The sequence below is a fragment of the Bacillus rossius genome, chromosome 13, assembly GCF_032445375.1.
Source record: "Bacillus rossius redtenbacheri isolate Brsri chromosome 13, Brsri_v3, whole genome shotgun sequence".
Lineage (NCBI taxonomy): Eukaryota > Metazoa > Arthropoda > Insecta > Phasmatodea > Bacillidae > Bacillus > Bacillus rossius.
In genome coordinates, this window is record NC_086340.1 from 20932969 (window position 1) to 20959135 (window position 26167).

Consider the following 26167-nt stretch of genomic DNA (forward strand, 5'->3'; position numbering starts at 1 on the left):
TTTGTTTACGTTTTTTGCAAGGCCACAGATCACGCGGTAGAGATGCGTCAAGTGAACGATAAAAAAGATGGCTGCTAATCGAATTGTGCTTGTAGGTGGCGCTGAACTATGTATAAATTGAACACTTTGTCTTGGTACGTGTATCTTTGCATTTTGTCATTATGTCTTTGCCTCCCAGTTTGTTGTGGAATGTTGTTATGTTCTGATGTTACGTGCGTTGTGCGTTGAATAATTTTTAACATGAGTGGAAAACGCAAGAAATCGTATTTTCAGATTTTCAGAAAAGAGTATACCGAAGAATTTCCGTGCATCTTAAAATCTAACAAAGGCGAGAAGTTCGTGTTTTGCGGTGTTTGTAGATGTGATATAAACATTTCCCATGGCGGCAGAAACAATGTTTATAACCACGTTAATCGTGAAAAACATATCGAAAATGTGAAAGCCAGCGCAAGCAGTTCAAAAGTTGACAGTTTCTTTGCAAAGAGTTCTGAAGTAGAAGTGACAAGAGCAGAATGTTACTTTACGAGTTTCCTTGTAGAGCACAATATCGCAATTAGCGTTGCGGACCACGCCGGGCCATTATTCAAAAAAATGTTTCCCGATTCGGAAGTGGCCAAAAAGTATGGTTGCGGGCGTACGAAGACGACTGCAATCATTCAAGAAATGGCACATCAAGAAACTAATTATGTAATTAAGTGTTTGCAAGCTCGGCCGTTTTCTGTTGCTACAGATGGTAGCAATGATTCAAATGTTAAAACATACCCAATTGTTGTTACTGTATGGGATGAGTTGCAGCAGAAGGTTGTGAGTACTGTACTTTCTGTACCTATTTTAGAAGGTGATTCTACTGGAAGAAATATTGGAAATCTAATTCTGTCAGAGTTTGAACGCCTTAAAGTACCTATTGATCATTGTGTAGCTTTTGGGGCTGATAATGCTTCAGTCATGTTAGGTAAAAAAAATGGAGTGTCTGCAGTACTAAATGAAAAACAGGAGAATATCATTGTTATTGGCAGCTTGTGCCATTTGATTAATTTGAGTGCTGAGAAAGCTGCATCATGTTTGCCCATAAGAATTGATGATATTCTAATGGATGTGTTTTATTACTTTGAAAAGAGTTCAAAAAGGAAGGATAAATTGAAGTCTTTGCAACATTTTCATGGAAATGAAGCCAAGAAGCTTCTTAAACATGTGTGTACGAGATGGTTGTCGTTGAACAGAAGCTTATCACGGGTTGTTGAAGAATGGGAGCCTTTAGTTAGCTTCTTTAAAGAAGAAATCAAGCAACAGAAGACTTCAGATAATGTTGGCCTTTCTTCTTTTCTAATACCAAAACTGACCATCAAAAAGAAGACTGAAGAACAAGAACTTGCCAATGGTAAGGTTGACTGTAAACCAGATCTCACAAGCAATATTCAAGAAGGCAGCACTATTGTCAAGAAATTAAACTAGATACTGGAACCATTTCTAAAATGACAGCTCAAGAAAATGCAACAAGTAAATTGAAACCACTATCAAGTTTAGGGCCGAATTCCAGTAGCAAAAGAGATGTTCCCAAAAGTAAAACTGTTGTTCCCAAGAGTACAAAGGCTGTAGGAATGACAAATAGTATCTTGAGCCGAGAAGAAAAGTTATTTATGTTTTTAAGCTGTAATTTAAATAAGGCATTTTGTTTATTTGTTCTTCATATTATTCCAGTCTTTGAGAAAATCAACATATTACTTCAGAGGGCAGAACCACAAATACATATTTTGAAAGAATTGCTAGAAAGTTTACTGAAAGATCTTTTAACAAAATTTGTTAAACCATCTGTTCTAAAGAGTGATATCTCAGCACAGAGCCTGGATTATCATTCTTCTCAAAATCAGAAAAATGATGAGGATTTGATCATTGGAAGTAAAACATTTCAATTGTTAAACACCCTTGAAGAGCACAAGAAGAGAGAGTTTTTTTCTGGTGTTCGGAAGTACCTAGTAGCAGCTTGTGATTACATTGTGAATAAGTTTCCACTTTCCAATGAAGTGCTTAAACATGCAGAGGTTGCCAGGTTAAGCACTATTGAAAAATCCAGCTTCACGTCAGTTCGGTACTTTGTAAATATGTTTCCCTTCATTCTGCCCTTAAAGCCAGGTGAATCATTTGATACGGCCATGGATGAAGCTCAGCAGCAGTTTGCAAACTTGCAGGTAGATGACATCTCAAGCTTTGTATCAGAAGATGACAGCATTGATAATAAATGGTCCAAGTTAGCTGAAGTGTGTGGTGTGGATGGGGTGCTAAAATATGATAAAATAGCAAGTGTTATGTTGGCTGTTCTTGTTATCCTTCACAGCAATGCGGAATGTGAGAGGATATTCAGTCTAATCAAAAAGAACAGAACTGAATTTAGGTCATCTATGTCTCACAAATCAGTGGAAAGTCTGTGTGCACTGAAATGCAAGGTTTCAAAAAGAGCTTGCTTTGAAGAAAATTTTTCAGTTGACTTTCTTAAAAAAGCCAAGAAAACAACTGCAGCTTCACCTAACAACATTGTTTCTTCTTAAGATGTGTTAAATTAATAACAATGTTATTGAATAATGGGATAGGTATAATTTAAACTTTTTTTTTTTTTAAATTTCATTTGTGACTATGTTGTAAATAATATGTAGGAAATGAAGAGAGCCAGAATTTTTACATAGGACTTACCTATTTAAGATATAACTGCAGGGAAGGTAAGACCTATTATTGTGTTACTATTTAATCACTTTGCTTGCTTTACATCTGGTTTTTAATATTTATTGTAAATAAGTTAATTGGGTTTCGTTTATGGTGTAAGGAAATGGGTCTCAATAGGAGAAATATGCTTGAAGTACATCAACCAATTGAGCTAAAAATTATCGCGTCCAGTTTACGCTAAAATTTATTATATTGTAAAGTTTTACTGGTGAGATTGGATAGTTGGCAGGTATGCAGGTGGGCTGGGACGGTAAGGAAGCGGGGGTTAACGAAGGCACCAGCGTAGTTTTGGCTGGCGTGTGGCTGGCGGTGTGCCTCAGGAACAACAGTTAGATAATGTTGTATGTCGGTAAGCAGACGCTCCAGGCGGGCTGGGACGGCAAAGAAGCCGGGGTTAGCGGAGGCTGGCGGTGTTTCCCCCAGGAGTCGCGCAAGGCGCTGGCGGACGCGGAGGACCGCCTGGCCTACTCCCGGCGGGGCGAGCTGGACCAGCAGCAGATGTGCGAGGACCTGAGGGAGCAGCTAGAGGCCACCGCGGCTCGCAACGCCGAGCTGGAGGGGGAGGCGGGGCGCCTGTCCGCCCAGGTCGCGGCGTTCCACAGGGTGCAGGACGAGAACAAGCAGCTGGCGGAGCAGGTGACCTTGCCCCCCCCCCCCCCTCCCACCCGACTACAGTTTACCTTTTGTGACTGGGGAGTCGCCACGAAACCAAAATAACCCCGAAATGAAAGTTACATCATGGGCAGGGGCGCAACAATTAAATTTCCAAAAGGGTAGGGGGTGGGGGGGGGTTGGGCACTATACCTTTTTATAAAGAATCATCAATCCCCCCTATTGAAGCGGGGGGTCCGGGGTCCTCCCCCGGGAAAATTTTGTATTTTAAGATGGAAAATGGTGCTGTTTAAGCAGTTTTATTATCTAAAATTTGATTACACAGCACTTTCTCTTTGCCCCCCATTTGCCCCCACTTCAAGGTTTCAGAGTGGGGGCTAAATTACCCTTGCCCCCCCCCCCCTCCTGTTGCGCTACTGATCATGGGATTAAGTAGCCATTTTATCATATGAATGCAGCATATAAATTTTACTCTTTATTTTATATAAAAAATAAATAAAACCATAAAATCTTGTCTCTACTGATGTTGTACAGGAGCAGTTTACTTGTGCCCAGGGTGTCCACAGTTAGTACTTTCGTACTAGATTTGGTACTTTTGTACTAGATTTAGTACTTTTGTAGTAGATTTAGTACTTTTGTACTAGATTTAGTACTTTTGTAGTAGATTTAGTACTTTTGTACTAGATTTAGTACTTTTGTTAGAGGTCAAGCACATTTACGCTCAGATCTAGTACATTTTTTCTTTAATATAATCATATTACAGTAACTCCAATGTGTTTTTATTATTAAGCGTAATTATTTTTTTAAAAAACTATGGAATGTATGTGTGTGTGTGTGTGTGGTGTGATATTTAAGTTCGAGCATTGCAATGTCATAATAACTTCCTAAATTGTTAAAAAACCACAAAATATTTATAATATAGTACTTTTTTTTTATCGAATCTAGTACTTTTTTCTCGCCTAAGTTGGTACGAAATATTTTTTCCTTGTGGACAGCCTGCTTGCTTTTAATATATATATACTGTATAGAAGTCGCCAGCCCAGGTTAAAATTTCTAATACGGTTTTGAGGTAGTTGGTTAATTCACCGCCGCGATCGCCACCATCTCTAGGGCATTGACTTGTGGTGGTCCCTAGCGGACAAGTGTCGAACTCTTCAGACACCCCTTCCCCCTCCCCTTTGAACGACCTTGAGCTGCAGTGAAAGATAGGTGGGGGGTACGGGGGAATGACAGCGGGCGACAGTGCTGCGCTCTAACGTGTAAATACCAACCTAAGACGATACAGGGCGTTATGGCAGCGCACTGCAGCGGTGAAGTTCCCAAGCTGCTCATCTTACGCTTCTGAAAAACGTGGAGTGAATCCTATCCACTCGCGACTTCTATACAGTATATATATTCAAAGCTGCTTGTGTGACAGGGGGGGGGGCAGGGAGGGAGTGAAGGCGGGCGGTGTGCCCCGCGCAGGTGGCGTCCCTGTCGCAGCTGCAGCTGGAGGTGCAGCAGCTGCGGGAGGAGAACGAGAGCCTGGCCACGCAGATGACTGCCGTCACCGAGCGGCCGGCGGCCGAGGGCCGGGAGAACGGGGACCTGCACTACGCGGAGGAGAAGGGCGAGGACGAATCGTACGTGTCTGAACCGTCCTTCGTGTATTGTTTCGTACTGAAACTGTTACCGGATAACATAAAAGTCAAAAAAACGATAGCCGAACGTCCGATGACGTCCGGTACCACATGAACCACTGAGTCTTTCCTGGTGGCCACCAGGATCGCTTGAGTTAATGGCAGCAAAATTACGCCATATTTGAATTTTGAACCGTCCAACACTTGGATTAGTTAATATAAATCTAGGGTAAGCACTATTTACAAATCCAACATGTATGTTCGCAATAAAACAATTAAATCTTTTAACGTTACCGGAAAATAATGTGGTTCTGACTATAATGCGCCCCCAAACATTACGAAAAAGACTTCAAGGAGTGGAAATCGCCATACAAGTGCATAGCACTCAAAAATTAAATTAGTAAATTTATTCCATTTTATGTGCTTTTCTGGTACCACTTTCGTCAGCGTAGTACTCAACACGGCCTCTTTTGAAACACCCTGCAACAGTTAGAAATGCCTGTAGTTCAAAAGCGGTAGTTCAGTGATAACAGTGGTCAGCCTGGGAGGGCGATTGAGGAGGGGGAGGGGGCGCCTTCATCAGCAGCCACGGAACAAGCAGAAAGAACTCTGCGAAAAACATTTTGTGCCTTCTCCCTTATTCCACATTCCAAGTGTACTTGTCTTATCTGGCCCGCCTGTGCCAGGTTCAGGCAGAGTGTGTAGTTTTGCAACTAAGCAGAGGTTTAGGAGGCAGAAATTTACAGCTGTCAAAGTGGCATATGTGACATTTAAGAGTCAGGTAACTAAGCTGTTACCAATGGCACGATAAAAGTTTGGAGATTATAATGCAACCCCCCTCTTTTATTTTCAGCAGTATTGGTTGGAATCATTTAATTATGTTTGGGTGAATACTGTAGGTATTCATATCAAATGTTTCATGTTGAACATAATTTCTTGGAACAGTCATATTTTGTGGGTAGTAAAATGCTAGGGCAATATCATACTAAACAAATGTAAAAATGTTTTGGTAAGATTTATTTGTTCACGGCTACAGTGATTGTATGAGGTTTTGTTTGGCACTGCAGGGAATGTTCTTGACAAAAAAATTGCTTGGATCCAAAACAAGTATTGTTTTGTATTATGTAATACATTTATATAAATTTTTAAGTTACCTATATATACAATTATGAATGTTACTTTATACAACGTACTGTACTACTATGTATAGTTTGTGTTTGGGTGATACATTATTGCAATCCTGTTTTGAGATCTAACATTCGGATTGAAAAATTCAAATTCAAGAAAAAATAAATCAACATGTTGCTGTTAAAAATGAAATTTTTAGCAAAAAAAAAAACAACTAATAAATGCAAGATTGAATGCTTATTCTGATCCACTGAGTAGGTTATTTCATGTTTTTTTTTGTAAATAACTATTATTTAAGAGGTTTTCCTGTATATTGATTCCAATTCCCTCATAAAGAACTACAGCAAAACCCCTTATTTGCACTGTTCATGGGGACAAAGTAAAAAAGTGTAAAAAGCGGGAAAGTGTAAATAAAGGGAAAAGTATAAAAAGGAGTACAGCTTACCTTATTTAGTATTTTTTTTTCCTTTTGTTTAATAGCACATACTATAATGCAGGTACAAACACACTAACAACAAATTTGACTTTAGTATTTAATCAATTATTAATTTACCACATTTGAAAAAAATAAAAACAGAATGAAAGCCAAAATGTTTTTCTGATTACGTACTTCCTAACAAAAAAATCTGAAATTTTCTTCTGCTTGCTTTTTTGGCTGTTCAAGGAGATTATTTGCCTCTCCAAATTATAAATACAGTTGCAACCTGCAGCGTTTATAACAAATACAGGCTACATACACATTGCGTCACAGTAAAAAAATTAAAAAAAAAAGGCTGAAAATTGATGGAAATTTACCGTCAATAGCGCGCCGTACGCTGAGAAATGTCATTGTACTCGGTCAGCTGATGTTACGGCGCGGTGTAGCCGCTGGCTGAGCTGCGCATGCGCAGTATAACTCACTCTATGCTCCGCCCAGACTCATGACCTCCCATCAGCAGCCAGCCAATAGATGCGAGTTTAGCGGAAAAAAATATAGCTCCACCTCCCGTGTACCAGTTTTGTTCAGTTCTAATACCAGTTTATTGGTATACACACCAGTTTTCTTGCTGCCGTGACATGTTCAAGTTTACGTTCATCGTGATGTATTGATACCAATAATTAATTATTTACGATCCCCAGAAATAAATGGTTAGTTTAATAAATATGCGTTAACTGTACAATACTTCCGAAATTATAAAATATGTATAAAACAGTTACCAAGACTGCGCTCATTTTATCTTGTGAAGTTTATGTCTCGTACCAGTATTTCGGCTAAGTTGTGACATAAATACAGTATCAGAACTTACAAGCAGCCACGTTTATACATTCGTGAGTTTACGTTTTTCCCTCGTGCATTTTAGATTGTCTCCTGCTATAATTACTCAGACTTTTACACGCCTAGGCTTAAATTATTACATGTTTAGAAATAAAAGCAACTTTTTTTTCTTGTAATAAAATATGTATATTTTGCGATTTAAAATGTTCATTGCCGACTATAAACGTTACGTTTTTCACTATGTTTTTAGGCCTACTAGCTAATCTTATCTACACTTAAAGTACCCACGGTATTTTCTGGTTGTTTATGGTTGTTACGTGACTTAAATAGCGGGATGGATTCATTTTTTGAGACGTAATTCGCGTGAAAGTATTGTATTGGACTAAATGGGAACTAAACGGGACCTGAAGAATATAGTGCAAATAACGGGAAAACGTAAATAACGGTAACGTAAATAAAGAGTTTCGCTGTAGCTTTGGTTCATCCACTAAGGTAGTACTTCCGTGACCTATTCATCCAGCCACGATTATACTGCAGATTCACGGAATAGCGAAGTGTCTTGAGGCGGGTTGGCGCGCGTGGTGTTGGCAGTGCGAAGCAGACGGAGGCGCTGCTGGAGGAAGCGACTGCGGAGCTGAAGCAGAAGAGCGCTGCCTTGGAGCGCCTGTCCGAGGAGGTGTTCTCCTGCAAGACTGAGATGAGCAGGCTGAGCGAGGAGCTGGACGGCCAGAGGGAGAAGAACAATGTGAGCAGCCCCTGTTGGCTTCGCCCCGCGCCGCCTGCATGCGAACTGGGGGGCTCTCTATACCGCTCGTTCTCCGCTTTGTCGTGACCGCTGCCGTACCAGCTAGCACAGGGGCAGGATCCTATGGTTCTAATTCTTATCTCCATTTCGGTTTTAAAACAGGATATTTCGGTGTTATTGTTTTTATTTTTACAAGTATTCTAACAAAAAAATTCTTGATACTTTTTTTTCAATAATAGTCTCATTTTGACTGACCCATAGTGCACTTATACAATCAGGTCATTAGTAATAAGCATGTCTAAAACTGAACTACTCAGAAGAAGAAAAAATGGACAAGCGTTTGCGTGTTTGAAAAATGTGCCGTCATTAATGTAATAACTTGTTACCAATGACATGCAAGATCAAACAACAGAGTATTTTTTTTTTTTTTTTCAATCCATTTAGTTCATACATTTTGGTACAAAATTATTGTTGAATACGTAAATGGCATTTAATGAATTGATCACAATAAAAGATGAAATTTTTATAATTTAATTTAAGTTTCATCAAATTGCTGATTGGTTTCGTGTTTTTAGTTATATGTATTTCAGTGCTCGATGGAGTATTAACTTGCATTTCAGTGTTGTAAGTGTGTATTGACATGCTTTGCGGTGTTATTTAGTTCATATTGCAATTCACCATATAATGTTGCCCCTACAGATGAGCGATTTTGTGGAGTAAATTGAATGCTGATGTAGTTTTAATGGGAATACAAAATGTGAAAATGTAAAATGGATCCAGCTAGAAAAGGGATGACTACTGAAATGTAAAACTGACAGTAACAATAAACTCTATGAGTAAACTATAAATGCAGACAGCGCAGTAATGCAACCTGGCAACCTAGATCAACAGACTGAAACCATTCGAAAAAATCTGAATGAAAATGTATAGATTGGTGCTGGGTTACAGTTTGTGCCTAACCATAGAATGTTCAGACGACGTGGCACTGTAGAGATAAATAATAAAAACCAACGTAACTTCACTAATGATTAGTTGAACTATGTAACAACCAGCTCTATGGGAAATAGTTTTTTTTTAATGCACTTTTCTAGATTTCTACTTTCATTTCATGAGAATGTTGGTACGTTTTCTTGATTTATGCTATCCTGCTTCTTCATCTTAGTTACAGCAAACCTTTCGTATCAAACAATTGGAAGTAACTCTTAACGCAAAGGAAATTTATCATCATAACTTACTGCTGGAAAAATATTCTGTGTTCAGACAAACGACAGCCAGGCATCTCACTTTTTATGTGGGTTCACTTCTGAGGTGTTAGTGTTGTTAAGAACCATCGTTATGAAAATGATGGTACTGATGAAAGTCTTATCAATGTTGTTTCATGTTCCATGAACTTAGGTCATGTTTCTCAGGCACTCAAATATTTTTTTAACTGAAAAGTTTTATTATGGTTGACTTTTGTCAGGAGAATTTCTTACCCAAATTGAAAATAAAAAAACCATTCCTAATTTACGAATATTGATACCAACTACAGAATACTTACACATACTATGTTTTAACGTTGTAAACTAGCATTGTTTATTCAGACACTCAAGGGTTGCAGCAAATTAGGTTTGTAGTTTCATAATTGAACATATTTATAACAGTGTGATACTTCATTGATGTATTTTTTTTTTATTTTTGCACGTAATATAAATAACCCTGTTTGTTTTGGGGCGGGTGTTTGTAAGTTTCTGGGTCATTTGCAATGCTAGTTCTGTGTGTAAAAGCTAAAAGGGATCCCAAAAAAAGTTAGAGCATGCATAAGGATGTATTTAATGGCAAACGTATTTTTATTTGCATTCTGTGGTTTCCATAGGTTATATCCTAGGAAAGATAGTTACTAGAGAAACTGACTTTGTTTTTTGTTATTTTACCATCTTATGAACAGCAGTCATTGAAGACAAATACATGTACCACAATTCAAAAGCAGATTTAGAAACTTTGCCATGACTTTGCAATGAGTAACCGCCCCTGTACTCACCTGGAGTTATCTGGGGAAACTATGGAAAACCAGAACTACAAAAGCTGGGGGCTTCGGATTTGATTCAAACCTCTGAAGTGATAGTCCATTGTTGTTATAATGCAGGTACGACAGTGGTAAAGCCGCCAGATAACTCGAATCGAGGTGACGTGAAATGTTGCTTTGAGCGGATGTTGCCTTCAGTCACCTTGTTTCATCGTGATGTTCTCGTTTCTTCCAACAAAGAATTTCATCGCTGCTCCGTTTCGTTCCTTGATGCAAACAGCACATTAAACCTTAATTCATTCATCTTTTCACTGAGCCACAGTAACCAGTAACTTGCTCAAGTTTCATAAATTAGGATCAGTCAAATGTGTGTTTCATATATATTTGTTTCCCTTTGCTGCATCAATTTTTATTTGGTTATGCATACATGAAAACTTTTGTATATCTGAATATGCTCATTCTTCTTTATTTCACCAATATAAGTTCCACCAATTTTGATGTGTTTTTCTTAATTCTCAACTGCTCAACACCTCTGCAAAGAAAGTTATTCGCTCGGGCCCATTAGGACGTGTCTTAAAAATGGCCTGGACCTACGTATAGCTTTGGAAATAACAGCCTTACACCCTGTCTCTCAGTTTCTTAATTGAACAGATAAAAATCAGATTGGTCCAAATGAAGGTTATAGGCAGGTGGGTTAGCTCTACAGAAGCTCGCGACTGTAGTTCTACGAATGAACCATGGGTTGTAGATCTGTGTAGAATCCATGATCTCACATTACTGTTTTACTGATGTTTTAAGAAGTTTCCTCTGCTCTTCGTTATTTCTGACTTTTTGGGCTTGAAATGGTCGTTATCCTTAAATAATTAGCATAAAATCAGTGTGAGGATAGCATGACACTGAATAGTGTTATATATTTTTTTTTAATTTTAAAATTATACTGATTATTTTTTTTTAGTTAATCAGAAGTTTTAAAAAACTGAACTTTAATTTTCTGCTGTTTGTGTCATATTATTTTCGTGTCTTAAGGTTTTTTCAGTTCTTTTCAAAATCCTTTTGATCAGTTTGGTGAAAGAGATGTTGTTTGCTGACCTCATGATGATGGATTCTCTTAATAGTGTTGTCCTTTTACAATCATTTTTAGGCATTACGGACTAAGAACTGGAAGGTAATGGAAGCTCTGTCTGCTGCTGAAAAGACTGCTGAAAGCAAAGCGAAACAGTGCGAAAAGCTAGTCAGTGTAAGTCGTGCATCTGATCAGTGTCTTTACTTCCTTCCCTCCTTTTCAGTACTTTCTTAGCTGTGGTGATGGACTTGTATTGTGGCTGTTGTCAGCTGCAGCAGCGTAATTGCATTTCGTATGTTTAAAGTAAAACCGGCCTGAAATACTGTTTGCCTGTTGACATATTTTGGTTTATGTGTATTTTCTCTCGTACAGTAGTGGATGTGATTTAACATTATGGTTGCCAAGTAATTGTGACTTATTGTCGTAAGTGTTATAGAAAGCATTATGTCGTCCAGTGCTTGACCGGTCTTTGGGTGTAATACAGGTGAAACATAAGACCATCCACAATGCATCGTTACTATACCAGTTCTTTATTGTGTGTGAGTTAGGAAGAAAGAGTTGCATGTTTATGTGGAAAAAGAATTGAATGTATAAACATTGCTTGTGTGTGGGGTGTTGTTCCTTCACAAGGCAGCCACTGTTTTGATTTATTTTGTGAACGAAGTTTCTTTATGTATAATTTTTGGTCTGTTTTTTTAGTTCTTTCTGTTCTTGGGCTATGGGCTGATTCATTTAATATACCTACCAGTTCCGATTCCATTTTTTATTTTTAAATTTAAGGTTCAGTTTTTCAAATCAGATTCCAATTCCGTAAATTTGTTAATGATGACGTTCAATAGATAAATATACTCAGATAAAAGGCTGTTAATGATTTAAAAAATGTAATTGCATTACGTTTCTTTTCCTGGGCTTAATATAACATTATATAAAGGTTACATAATGTTGCGTAGAAAATGTATTTTCAAAACTTACAATACATTGAAAGAATCGGTCACTGTCGATTCCAAAACCACTGTATTCTGATTCATATGATTCTAATAGAATAGAAGGAACCGACCAATTCTGGAACAGGAATTGACCCATCACTAGTTCTTTCTAATATCTCCTGCTTGATTCCTTGCAATGCCTTCACCTCACTTGCTGTGCGAAGGCATTGCTCACATCAAGCATTAAGTCAAAACAATTATGTTCATGAGGTTTTTGAATGTGGTGCCAGGTTTCCTTTATGAATTATGAGTTTGTTCTTTAAGAAGTAAGAGTACCTGGAGCCATCGAAAATTTGAACATGATCTGATTGAAGCTAAAAGATAATATTATTTAGACAGAAACCAACTATACTCTGGAAATCTTAGAATTAAGTTTGAAGAAATGAGCGTGCTTGGGATTAAAATAATTTATTTTGTTGGAGAAAATTTCAGTGTAAAAAGTGTCTGAATGTTAGTGAAAGTCATTGTTTTGGTTATTAACTTCTTGGTAATATCATTTGGTTCTTAGGAAAAAATAAATAAAAAAAGAACCTCATCAGGGGTTAGGTAATGGAGCACTCAAACCTTTGAACACAGCTTCGACCCACTTGACCCAGTGAAGCTGTCATGATCTCTGACTTCCATGGTTTCCTGAGATTAGTCCAAGCAAAAGCTGGGATGGTTCCATACTATAAACCAAATGCATTTTTTTAGTATTCTTGATTTATTGACTGCTAATGACCACTGTTGAATCAAGTAAAGTGCAACCAATCCTAATAAACTGTGTTGATGTGTAATGCTAGTGTGTATAGTGGTAGCGTAAAAATGCACACCTTTGCACCTTGTTTTTTTTTTTTCTGAACTCTACATATCTGTGTAATTTTTTGATTTGTTGCAACATTATTTGGTTTCAGGTTTCTCTGCTAGTAGTGGAATTGCTTTATGGAACTTTGACACGTTATTATTAAACTTCTTTATTTAAAAAAAAAAAAAATTTCAATATAATAGTTTAATACTTCAGACATAATGGTATAAAATGCTCTATACAATACCTATACAAAGAGCAAAAAATGTACATCATGCACATTATGCAAAATATTTTTCATAAAAAATAGGCATGATTTTCTTTACTTCCGAGGTACAGATATATTTTCTAGAGTTTTTTTTATCTTGTTAAGCAATGCTTCTGACCTGAAAGTATTTTTTTTTATTTATAAAATAACATAACTCAATAACTTAAATGATTTTATGGGATTTTAATCTAAACACAAATGATTGTAGATGAAGTATATAGGTAACAAGATATTGCAGTCAAGTCTTTTTTTTTTTAGTATGAGATATGTAGATGAATTGCATCTGTTGTGTATGAGAATGTTTTCAGTTAAAATTGCAAATGAAATGTGGCCTTGTTTTATGTTAGTTACTTGTAATTACTGTACCACAAATACATGACAGAAAATTTATTAATTTTTAGCTTAAATTTTCATTTGCTTGGTTCTTCTCATTTCAGGAAAGTATAGAGAAAACCAAGATTAATTGTGAGAGCTCTACAAAAGAGCTGCTGTTGAGGATATTTCCTGAAATCAGTGTGAAAGTTCAGGTGAGTACAGTAAAAACTTGTAGGTATTTTTATTTTGGGTAGAAAGAAAAACTACATACTACTAAATACAGGAAGTCTAAAAAAATTTAGAAAATTATGCTTTAAAATACCCTTTGTTTTTGTAGTCATGTTAAAGAACTAACTTATCGTTTGGTAAATATTATATATAAAAGAGACTTAAATTTAGAGATTTTTCCCACTTTAGCTAGTACAGGTTATTGTAAATGTAGAGAATGAATATAAGTTTAATAGGTTGTTTTATACAATCAAAAAAATTAGGGAATCAAAATGATTGTCTGAGATCAAGAAATGGTTTTGCTTGCACCAATCTTTGTTGTAGTTTTAAAAGTTTACTTAAATTTTTAAGTGGTAATCTCATTAAATTAAAATTCTTGAATGTTTGGTCTGTGTGATATATATCTTGGATACAATTGTTTCTTGCTGATACAAGATCACTTAATTTCAGGTGCAGTTCAAATGTGATTGTTCAGATAGTAGTTTACAAGCCTTTGTTAGTACAACCTTCACCTTAAAATAATGTAGTTCAAAAAGATTTATAAAATTTAATTATTAGTTGAACAATACATTTCCAGATTATTATGTTCTTCACTGGGGATTTTGTTCTTTCTTAATCTTTCTTGTAATAATTAAATATTCATGCTTAGATTGTTGCACGTAAATTGTAAAGGGGAATATGTTAGTCAAAAAAATAAATTTCATGTTAAGAGATATTAATATACAGATTTTGATTGATGAAATAGGAAAAGTGATAAAGAGATCAAGAGAATTTTATATATATATATATATATATATATATATGTATATAATTATAATTTTTTATGTATTTATAGGTTAACTTTGTCTAGAAATACTGATTGGTAAACACATAGATGTAGGGTTTACTTGTAATCATTGTTATAAAAATATTTAACTAATTTTAACCAGACTGAAATATATTTTAAAGTATACAAACTCTTAAATCTGTTTGTTATATATTTTTAGACATTTTAGACCTTTTTTTTCCCCCCAGGACTACCATGAATGGCTGGCTCAGTTTGAGCAGCGTGCAAACAGCCTGTTGTCCGAGCTGAGGTCTCGGCCTCAGCACAACAGCTCTGCCATGCTCTTAGACGCTGAGCGGAACAACACTGAGCTGCAGGATGCTGTGGCAAACTACAAAACAATCATCAAGACTATGGTTAGTATCACGCACACTCACTCACTCACTCTCTCTGTCTGTCTCTCTCTGTCACTCTCTCTCTTTGTCTCTCTCTTTCTGTCTCTCTCTCTATCTCTGTCTCTCTTTTTCGGTCTCTCTTTTTCTCTCTCTCTTTCTGTCTCTATTTCTCTCTCTTTTTCTGTCTCTTTTTTCTGTCTTTCTCTCTCTTTCTCTCTTTCTCTCTTTCGCTCTCTCTTTCTCTTTTTTTACCAGAAAATAATGCCATGATTTTGACCAAAACCGCCAAAACTGAAAGTGGGGGTCGCATTGTAATCTCAGAACTTGTGTCATGCTATTGGTAATTCATAGCTTAATTAAACTACACACCACTTATGCCACTTTAGTCCGGGGCTTAACCGAACCTCTGCACAGGCGTGACAGATGAGAGATACAGGATGAAGGAGAGGGTGCTGATGAAGTGTCACTGGGTTCCTTCCACGTCTCTTCACTGTGGCTGCTGGTGAAGGCACTCCATCCCCCACCTCTTTCACCCTTCTGGGCTGACCACTCTGTATCGCTGCATTCCCTGCCTTCCGAAAGCAGTGTGGTGTTTCAAAAGAGACCACGTAAACCACTGTATTGATGAAAGTGCCACCCAGAAGAGGTCTAGTAAACATTAGTGATGGGATTTTCGATACTTCGATACCTCGATACCTTCGAGACTTGACGGTATCGCAAACTATCGAGTATCGAAACTGTAAGTTCGATACATTTTTTCGATACCGGAATGCTTGTTCATTTGTATTGAATTAAGTTTTGAGTCGCCATCGTACAAAATACAACTATAGTAGAACCTCAATGATACGTTCCCGTTTCATACATTTTCCCGTGTCATACACCGATTAATTTTGGTCCCGCCGAAAGTACTATATTTACAATGGTTTACTTTCCCGGAATATACACTTATAAAATCATTAATTTCCCATTTCATACGTTTTTATGAAGCGGAAAAGTCCTAAAATTCACAAATTTTTTTGTGTTTTATTCCTAATGATAAACTACGTTTTAATGCTTTTATTTTGAAAAACGTTCGTTGTTTACCTTTGCAAACGTAAGAAAATAACTTTATCGCACCATAGATATGGATAGTATCAGGAAGACTGTGCATTTCGCTAGTAGCATCTATGGCCAGCACCAAGCGAGACTAGTGGCGCAAACTAGTAATGATTATGAAAATGGTGCACGCGCTTTACCAAGGCACGGATCTCCTATTTTGTGCATTCATTAATCTTTGAACTGAATTTACCCGTTTGTTATTGTTTTCTTAACGATCTGATTGTTTTGTATTTTACGTTTCTCAAGTTAAAATTTTGTTGAAAATTGTTCTGTTGCATAAAGTTGTTTGTAAAATGAAACAAACAAGCAAAAATTTCTGATTTTCTTTTTACAATAGCCTAATTTTTTTATTTCTAATTTAGGCTTGGTGACTTTCCCCTCCTTCCAAGAAAGGACTTCATAACATTTTGTAAGGCCACTGTTTCTCATGTCAGCTTTTCTTGATTATGGACTGTATTTTACATTTCTGGTGGTTTTATTATATGAATATATAATGATGAATTCATATCTTTCATTAATATAATGCAATTATTTACACATTATGTATTTAAGTTTAATCTGACATTGTGCTGGTATGCTAGATTGAATTTATATAGTTTAAAACTAATTTATGTTATTTGTAATAATTGTTACTTAATGGGAAAATATTTTTCCCTGGAGTATCAAAAGTATCGAACTGAAAAAACAATACAGAATCGAGTATCGAAAGTGTGGTATCGTCCCACCTCTAGTAAACATGGATAAATTTATTATTTTAAATAATTTTAAAGTAATATGTACTTTGTAACATGGCATAATTCCTGCCCCCTGCTGCTAATAACACTAAGAATGTGTGTTATGTTGCTAATGCAAGACATACATAAAAAAAAAACAGAATATTTTCTAAGAAAACTTGCACACAATTTTATACAGCACCATATATACTTTTTTGAGTTGTATAATACAATTTTGATGCCTACAGCTGAAGCTTTAGAAAAAAATATTTTGCACTGTACTACTTTTTAAAGGATTTAAGACAGAATGATAAAGCAAAGGTAATTAAATAATGATTAAATTTTGTAATAGTATGGTTAATGCAAACCTCATCATTGCAAAGTGACTAAATTATGGTCCCTTCAGAATTCATCATTTTTAAACCAAAATGAAATTATATGGATGAGAGCTAGAAGGTGATCGGACTTTATACATAGTTGCCAGGAGTCTTCTTCAGGCTGCCAATTATGTGGAGGTCTCATGATTGCCTGATTGCCTGGAAAAGGCCCCTGGCAAGTATTTGTAGAGCTGCAACAGCCTACTTGCTCTCAGATGATTTCTCGACCCTGAAGATGTCTGCTCCAATGCAGAGCGAAACACTGGTACAATTATTATACTTCGACCCGGCTCAATCTCAAAAGCTTTATAATTTATGAAAAGAAAAAAAACAGTTGCAAAACCCTTCTAACTACACATTTTAATTGTTTTCTCATCTTAACTGCCACGCAGGAAGGGGAACTGGAGAAAACGAAGGATCGTCTGCAACAGGAAGTGGACAGCTGCAGGAAACGTCTCCAAGACAAAGAGCTGGAGGTTGTGCAGTTGCGTCAGGAGAACGAGCGGCTTCAACAACTCTCCGTTGACGACCAACAAGTAAAACATTAGTGTTTTGTTTCCGAGGAGGAGGGAACTGGGGGGGTTATGAGAATACTGCATGCAATTTGAAACATTTTAGGTGGTTTGATGTGCAAATTTTCTCATCTGGTTTGAGTTTTTTTTTATTTTTTTGCATATGGGCTTTGTAATTGGATTTGTTTAGCTTAATTACCTGCTTTGTATATTTAATGCTTGTGTTTTAAGAACTTTCCACTCTTTCTTTGGATAAAGTGAATGCGTGGAGTTAATTCTTTAACTAATGTTTTTTTTTTTTGTGAGGATGCATTCATAAAGGAAGGTGTGAAATGGTGGGCTAAAAAGGAAAATTGAAACTAGTTTCAAATACTTACGGTAATAAGAACCATTCCCCCACCCCCTTAAAAAAATATATTCTTATTTCATTGAAAGAATTTGAATATTACTGTCTATTTTGTAATTTTAAACATAAACTACATTAATGTATAGCCACCAGAAAACTAATATCTATTCCACATATCAGATTAAAGTATATGTTTTGCTTTTGGCTTTGCAAATTTCTTTAGAAGTTTGTTTTTATTACTGCACCATATGTAAGGAATTAAAGCAATTTCTCTTTAAGCATGTGTAAGGAACGTTCCACGATAAATCTAACGGACAAGTAAGTGAGGGAAGGAATTTACAGAGATAATAATTTTGTTGTAGTAGACCTCGCTAATGATAACTTGGAATGAGAAATACTCAAAAGTATACAAATGTTCAATTTGCCAACGAGTTTCCAGAATTGGTACATACCCTCTTTTATCGCATGATCGTTGTACGCGCATAATCATCGCACCTATTTAAGGGTGTCTAAATTTGGATAAAAAAAACCTCTCGCGTAAACGTAGCATGATGTTTTTGGTCCCGCCATTATATTCCGAGCGCTTTGTGTCGGTATTTTTTCCGTTTAAAACGATGTGTTTTAAAGTAGAAATCTAATATTTATTCAGTCATTACCACTTACGTATTTAATTATCGAAAATACAAAGTTTTCTGATGTGTAAATTTTCTTTTAAAGACGTTTTAAAACGTAATAACCTTTAACTGTCCGTTTGCATCGCCGCGGTGTACCACTTACAAAAATGTAGCCAGCGCTAGTTGGCATCATTCATGTTTTGTTATGGCTTCCCGTATAGAGCGCGCACACATAGTCGAATATCGATATCTCACCGATTGAATGCAACGCATGCTCTCTGTCAAGTGCCGAGTCAACTACCGTATTTACATATATATATGTCGCCATCGCAGATAGGTCGCACCCATAATTTGAGGTCTTGAATTTGGTATTTAAGATTCCCCCCATATAGGTCGCACCGGTAATTCATTACCGCGCCGTGCGCGGAGAAAGGTCATTGTACTCGATCAGCTGCTGTTACGGCGCGCCTGCTGGCTCTCTTTGTTCACTGAGCTGCGCATGCGCAGTATAACTCACTCTATGCTCCGCCCATCAGCAGCCAGCCAACAGACGCGAGCTTAGCGGAAAAAAATATAAGCTCCACCTCCCGTGTACCAGTTTTGTCCAGTTCTAATACCAGTTTGTTGGTATACGCACCAGTTTTCTCGCTGCCGTGACATGTTCAAGTTTACGTTTATCGTGATGTCTTGATACCAATAATTAATTAATTACGATCCCCAGAAATAAATTATTAGTTTAAAAAATATGCGTCAACTGTACAATACTTCCGAAATTATAAAATACGTATAAAACAGTTACCACGACTCCGCTCATTTTATCTTGTGAAGTTTATGTCTCGTACCAGTATTTCGGCTAAGTTGTGACATAAATAAAGTATCAGAACTTACAAGCAGCCATGTTTGTGTTTACGTTTTTCCCTGTGCATTTTAGATTGTCTCCTGCTATAATTATTCGGACTTTTACACGCCTAGGCTTAAATTATAACATGTTTAGAAATAAAAGCAACTTTTCATGTTATAAAATATGTATATTTTGCGATTTAAAATGTTCATTGCCGACTATAAACGTTACGTTTTTCACGATGTTTTTAGGCCTACTAGCTAATCTTATCTACTCTTAAACTACCCACGGTATTTTCTGGTTGTTTATGGTTGTTACGTGACGTAAATAGTGGGATGGATTCGATTTTTGAGTCGTAATTTGCGTGAAAGTATTGTATTGGACTAAATGGGAACTAAATGGGAACTAAACGGGACCTGAAGAATATAGTGCAAATAACGGGAAAACGTAAATAAAGGTAACGTAAATAAGGGGTTTCGATGTATGTGTACATTGTAAATAAATTTGCCTATACCTATTTAAACTTCTTTTTCGCATTTTAAAGCAAAATATTGCAAAAAAAATTCCTCAAAAATTTTTAAAAAATTTTCCTTCACATACAGGTCGCACTTCATTTTTTCCCCATCAAATCTGGTAAAATTGCCGCGACCTATATGCGAGTAAATACGGTACATTTGATGGCCTGCACTCCTTGGTGGTGTGTACTACGACGATAGTTATGCGTTCGTTCAGTCTCGCATTCGGATCACAGATTTTGTTTTTTCTATTTAAAGTTAAAGAAAGGTTTTTGTTGCATAACTTATTAATTTAAATTTTTTGGCGTGCTCTTTTATACTTAACTTTTTAAATAAACGTACTTTCCATGACTGGGTTGTGTTTTTATGATTAACTTTACCTAACAAAAATAGAATTTTTTTCCCGCCTAAATGTTGCACCCCTACTTTTGAAACTTGATTTTAGTATAAAATATACGATTATGCGATAAAACACGGTATTGTAATGTTATTTACGTAGTTTAATGTTAAAAGTAGACAGTATCATGGGGGAACGGTAATGGAATAGGTTCAAAGAAAATATAGAGACCCTTCAAAAATGTACGAATCCATAATAAATATTGTTGTAAAAACAGTTTGAATTGATAGAAAACATTTTCACATGATTAGTAAACATTTGTAAATTTTTAAACTATTTCCCGAAAAATTCGGGAGTAATAAAATTCCCGCCCAGCATTTCGGGAAGCCTATTTTCCCGACTTTTTTCCCGAAGCGTCGGGATCCCGCACACCCCTACAAAGTACCATTATTAGCCTTAGTTTTCAAGTTTATCTCTGTATCAAATTTTTCAGGTCTCTAGCTGTTATATTTTAAGTAGAGATGTACGAACCTGCAAATTTTTAAGTCGAGTCGAGTCGAGTCGAGTCGAGTCGAGTCGAGTCGAATTTTACAATAATTAGTTCGAGTCGATTCGAGTCGAGTTTGTAGATCATAAATTCAAGTCGAGTCGATTTGAGTCTGAATTTTTATTTGAATCTTTGACACTTAAGTCGAGCTTGAATATTTGCACTTTATTGCTAAGAGTCTTAGATGGTTGTCTTGTTATATCATGGCCCACTTAATCAAATATATTTAAAATACAAGTATTAATACAAATAATTAATTTAGTTTAAATTCTTAACTGATATAATACAATTCAATAATTGAGGTATAGAGCATAGAATAAAAGTATTTTCTGAATTTTTTAATTTTATTTAACAAATATCGCCCAACTGTGAAAATTAAAAAATTCCATATCTCCTAAAGTATTTGGAATTTCTTATATCCGCCGGCTTTAATGAAAAGAGGAATTTAAAGAGCATATAATAAAAGTATTTTCAGATTTTTAACATTTTTTTTTCCGCAAATACCGCTCAACTACATATTTACCTTATTTTGAACTGAACGAGTTAGCTGCGGCCTGTAGCATTCACGAGTCAATAAAAAACAATGAATATAATTTAGGCTTGTTGGCGCGAAGGTTAGGGTAAGTTTCACAGAATCATTAGAACATTTTTGAAAACTTTCACTTATGGGAAGTGTAAGGCCGTGCTACAATTGGCGCAACATTACAATAAACGTTCCCATAATAAATATAATACATTTAAAGATTATTGCTACAACACTAACGCCGTTACGTTGCCGGCCAATCGCAAGCTGGCACTTCAAACCAATACATGCTTTTGTATTTGTATTGAATAGTTACACTTTATAAAATACTTTATACTTCATAATTAATTTTAACTTGCCACTTAAATTGGATAGCAAACAATTATACAAAACGCAATCTCGCCGAACGTAATAGTGTAAACAATCACTGGAAAAAAATTCATGTTCGCCAACCTATACTTCCTAAAATTAGTGGAGCAAAGTTTTTTAAATGCCATTTCGTGATTGGTGGCGTATCAGTCGCAAACATGCGCACAAATATAATGCTACCGTTAATTTATTATTGTAACGTTGCGCCGATTGTAGCATGGATTTACTAAAAAAAAAAAGTTATATTTCTGCCGATATTATGATTATAAAATTTAATTCGTGTTTTGTTTATTAAAAATGTGTTCGTCTTCTTTGCTATGTGGTCACACCTGTTAAGTTGGCAATATGTAAAACTAAAATATAAATAATATGGCCGATTGTCGTCATTGTTTGTAAGTACGTGTTTCGGTCTTACGTACGTAATTTTTAGTGTCAGCCGAAGTCACGTAAGGAGATATTAAGAATTTATTGTAATTCAATTTTATTATATTTTATCATTGAGTTTTACCCGAATTTCCTTTCGAGTTTCGCCCCGTCGAGTAAAATAAACTCTAATGCCGAGCCGAGCCGAGCTGAGCTGATGCTACTCGCTCGACTCGACTCAAATTTTCGAGTCTCGGCCCATCACTAATTTTAAGCAGTGGTCATTATGTAGACTTGTGGTTCAACAGTGGTTATTATTCCTCAAGACAACTTCACAAAGTATCAACTAATGCTGTATGAGAAAGCAGTGTGCTACCTTTAAAAGCATTCTGAAATAAGCAGTTTCTGGCTACTGCAAACAATATCATTGCACAGGAACTTCATTATAAATCATTTATTATCTTTATATATAAACTTAATGTGCTAGTGATGCATACTACCATAAAATTTAATTACTTATAATTTTTTCTTCTATTTTTGATATATTTACAAAGAGAGGATAAATTTGTCATAGATCAACGTTCACAGATACTTGTCTATTTCTTGAGAAGCATACATCCTATAAACCTAACTGAAAGTTAATGTTAATATTTCAACGGAAATTCGTCTTTTGTGTTCACGAATGCTTTTTTTTTTAGTAAGTGTGTTTGTGTGCGTATGTTTGCATGTTGTATTTTTTTTGTTTCCTTTTAATTGGACTTTTGTTTTCATTTAAATTTTTTTTTCTCTGGGTTATTTATTAAAGCAGTGTCTGAAGTAGTTTTGTGACTGGGTGGCGTACCACTTGATGCATGCTGTCCCTCACGCCTCTCTCGCTCTTGTCTCTCTCTTCCAGGCTGACACTGATGGAGTTGGTGTGCAGTTTGCACTTTCATGTATTGGCAAATCTCTCCCCCTCATCACGACCGAGGTAGGGCACTGCCACTCACGCAGACACGCTCTCTTTTGTGCTGTCCTCAAGTCCTCAAGTGTTATGTTGTCCGAAATAACATGTGCACTTCTATAAACGCCGGCCATACTACCAACTAGCTCATCAGTCAATATATTCACATGCAACTACATATGTGGTTGTCTAATATTTCTCTCACAACCACGACTCAATGTTAATTCTAACACCATATTAACAAACATCCGTTTTTTAAAGAACATATTCTTTCAATAAATGAATTTTAAGGAAATAAAACTGTACCTTTCCCAAACTTTTAATTGAAAATATAGTGATAGGTGAATAATGTGCATTTAAATTTTGTATAAAGTTTATGTATATGTAGTTAAAAATTACTAGTGTGTCTGAAAATGTACCAATCAAACTAATAAACAAAAGGGTTACACAATTTTTTTTCTTCTTCAGAGCAGTGGAAAGGAAAATGAAGTTTGCAAAATATATCATTAGTGTGACTTTTCCAAAACATGAATGAAAAACAAAGTACCTATTGAGTCACAGTGCTTGTTTGTTTTCCAACCCAATTTTTGTGGCATTGAACATCACCCAATAACACGCTGCAGGCTATCAAGTAGGTGTGTGCAATTCATGGCACGTTTTTTGTGGATTTTTTCGCCAGTGATGTGAAACAGACTGCTGTAATAACCTTGTGTGGTTTTTTTTTCTGACACTGCATACCCTGTGTGTGCCCTTGTAGGCATGGCCTTAATACCTTTAATGCCCAAAAAAAAAAAAACAAGAGAATGTGGCTGCCACATGGTATAAGTGAACCTTCACACTGCAAAACCCACTTCAGCAGTTAAACAAAATACTCAGTTATTCACTTAAATGATAAAACTAAACAATCAAGTACACAATTATATTTTAAAAAAAGAACACAGAGCTGGGAAAATCAATTTTTTTTAATTTTACTATTCCAATTTAACTTAATTCCAAATATAAAACTGTTTATAGTTTATAGTGTTTCAAAAGATGCAGCACGGTAGCTTGCCAGGGAATGAGAAGGGAAGGAGGGTAATATTCCCTCTTCCCCTTCTTTCATCAAGCACCCTGCTCCTGAACATTGATTTTCTGTGAAGATGTTTCACTTAAAAAAAAAATTCCGGGTGATTTAGTTGCCAGGATGATAATTCAATTAACTTCCCTGTAAAAGGTTGATGAAGTCAGTTTCTGGTGATGGTTGTGAGCTGTTTTCAACTGCAAGCCGCCCTGCATGTTTAAAACATTATTTTGGACGTTCAGGTATTTCCAAAATAGGCACTGGAGATTAGGGGCAGAAATTCCTGGGTTAATCAGATTAATGTAAAATGAAAATTCCTTAGTTGTTACGGGTTGTCTTGGGTAGGATTTGCATTTAGTAGTTTATCAGTGGGCGTGAAGCACACCCTCATGTAGATGTGTAACGTTCACATCACGCTTGAGGAAAATAATTGCCGTGGCACCGTGCGGTCGGACTGGGGACCACCAGGCTAAGCATCCACTTGGCGGCCGTGTGCGACAGTGTGGTTGCTGCACAGAACTACCGCTCCTTGCTCTACCAGCTTGTCTTGCATCCCTGGCAGTGGCTGTGGTTGGTGTTGGGTAGAGCTGTGTACATCCAGAACCTCCTTTCCATTCCACATCCTTAACAAGTCATTGAAATTTCAACACGTTGGTATCAATGTTGTGAGCGACTGTTTGAAACGTGTTGACCTCAGCGTATTGTCGTACTGGTTGATCTAGATGTGTTTTTCTCAGTACCGTCATGCAGTGAGTCACTTTACAATATTCTTATTTATTATTCTGTATATTTAAATATATATTTTTAAACGACATATTGGGTTTTACATACCAAAAATTTTTTTTTCCAAAATAACATGTTTAACATAAAAATGTCATCAACACGTCACGACACAGTACCAGTTTTGTGGGGTGCATGTTGCTTGGTTTCTGTGGTTTAAGGCTGTGTTAAGTGAGAGCTTATAGGTTATGATTTCCTTCATGCATTAACTACTAATTTGTTGCTTAACTCTTGCAGCTTCTGCAGTGGACGATACATGTGATAAAATTAAATGTACGCACAATCCACATGCAGATGAAACTCTTTACATTTTGCTTAGCTGCTTAAGTTAGGAAGTTATTTTGTGCTTTTGTGATAGGTAGTGACATGCTTCAACTATGATTGTCTTATTTATTTGGTAAGTACTTTGATGCAGGTCTTTGGCATAGAAGTTGACGAGTTTGTTTATAAAGGTGTTTGGTTGGCACTTCATGAAATAAAAATAATTTCCTACTCGGAACTAACTCATTCTGCTGTAGGCGTGTATGATTAAAGAGTTATGTTTGACAGAATAAGTAGTGAAAAGTAGTAGTCACAGTAAATGGCTTATAGTGCAAATGAATGTTTGTGATGTGAATTAAGTGAAGTAGCTTGCTAGCAAGGAGAGGCCAAATGCAGTAAGCTTTGGAGATGAACAATGATGGTTTGAGTACAAAATTTCGGTTGGACACAAAAATTGAAGTCCCTTGGGTGTGTGGACGAGACCTATCTCTGCCGGAGATTGATGATTGGGGCAAAGTAGGTGTTCACAGTCACTGCATTAGAAATAAATTTCATCAATATTACTATCTCATTAACTCTACATTTGCTGAGTAAAAAAACTATTATGCAAGTGTTAGCTGATTGCTGTGAAGTTCTTAGTTCTTGTTACTTTAAAGTTTAAATATTAAATATTATTATAAAACAGTTTTATGAAAATAATGCATTGCCACATTATACCCTCTTTTTGAATTATGTCAAGTTTTAAATTTGCAGGGGATTTATAGTTTGTTGTTTAAACCTCCATGTAGTTTTTGTAATACGGAGCTGGGAGAGGATTGAGTCAGTTACTTAGTGCCTTATGATGCCTAGGACACCTAATCCTTTATCATCTGAGAAAGATCTCTTAACATGATTAATGTGAAAGTAATGCAGTCAAGGTATGTCAACAAACGTTTCCAACGAAGATTCTTCATGTGTGAAGAGATTTGGTTAAGTTTGCGGTTATGAGCTTGAAGGACAGTTAAAACTCTATTTTTTTTTACTTAACCTACTTTAATTTGGAGGGGGGAGGGAATGCTAACTTAATATTTATTGTGTTGCTATT

The 26167-nt window shown here is 36.2% G+C and overlaps 1 protein-coding gene across 14 annotated transcripts in view; it reads left to right on the forward strand.

Annotated features, from left to right (window-relative positions):
* LOC134538334 (ribosome-binding protein 1-like) overlaps positions 1-26167 on the forward strand; it is a 118118-nt gene that overhangs the window by 64361 nt on the left and 27590 nt on the right. For 4 of the 14 annotated variants that reach the window (XM_063379566.1, XM_063379568.1, XM_063379558.1 and 1 more), the window contains 7 exons: positions 3139-3351; positions 4792-4949; positions 7921-8074; positions 11221-11316; positions 13618-13707; positions 14738-14905; positions 17465-17608. In XM_063379566.1, the coding sequence (XP_063235636.1) occupies positions 3139-3351; positions 4792-4949; positions 7921-8074; positions 11221-11316; positions 13618-13707; positions 14738-14905; positions 17465-17608 (1023 nt within the window). Of the gene's footprint in view, positions 1-3138; positions 3352-4791; positions 4950-7920; positions 8075-11220; positions 11317-13617; positions 13708-14737; positions 14906-17464; positions 17609-22934; positions 23010-26167 lie in introns of all 14 variants that reach the window. The other 10 variants (XM_063379571.1, XM_063379570.1, XM_063379562.1 and 7 more) reach the window with 3 other exon arrangements.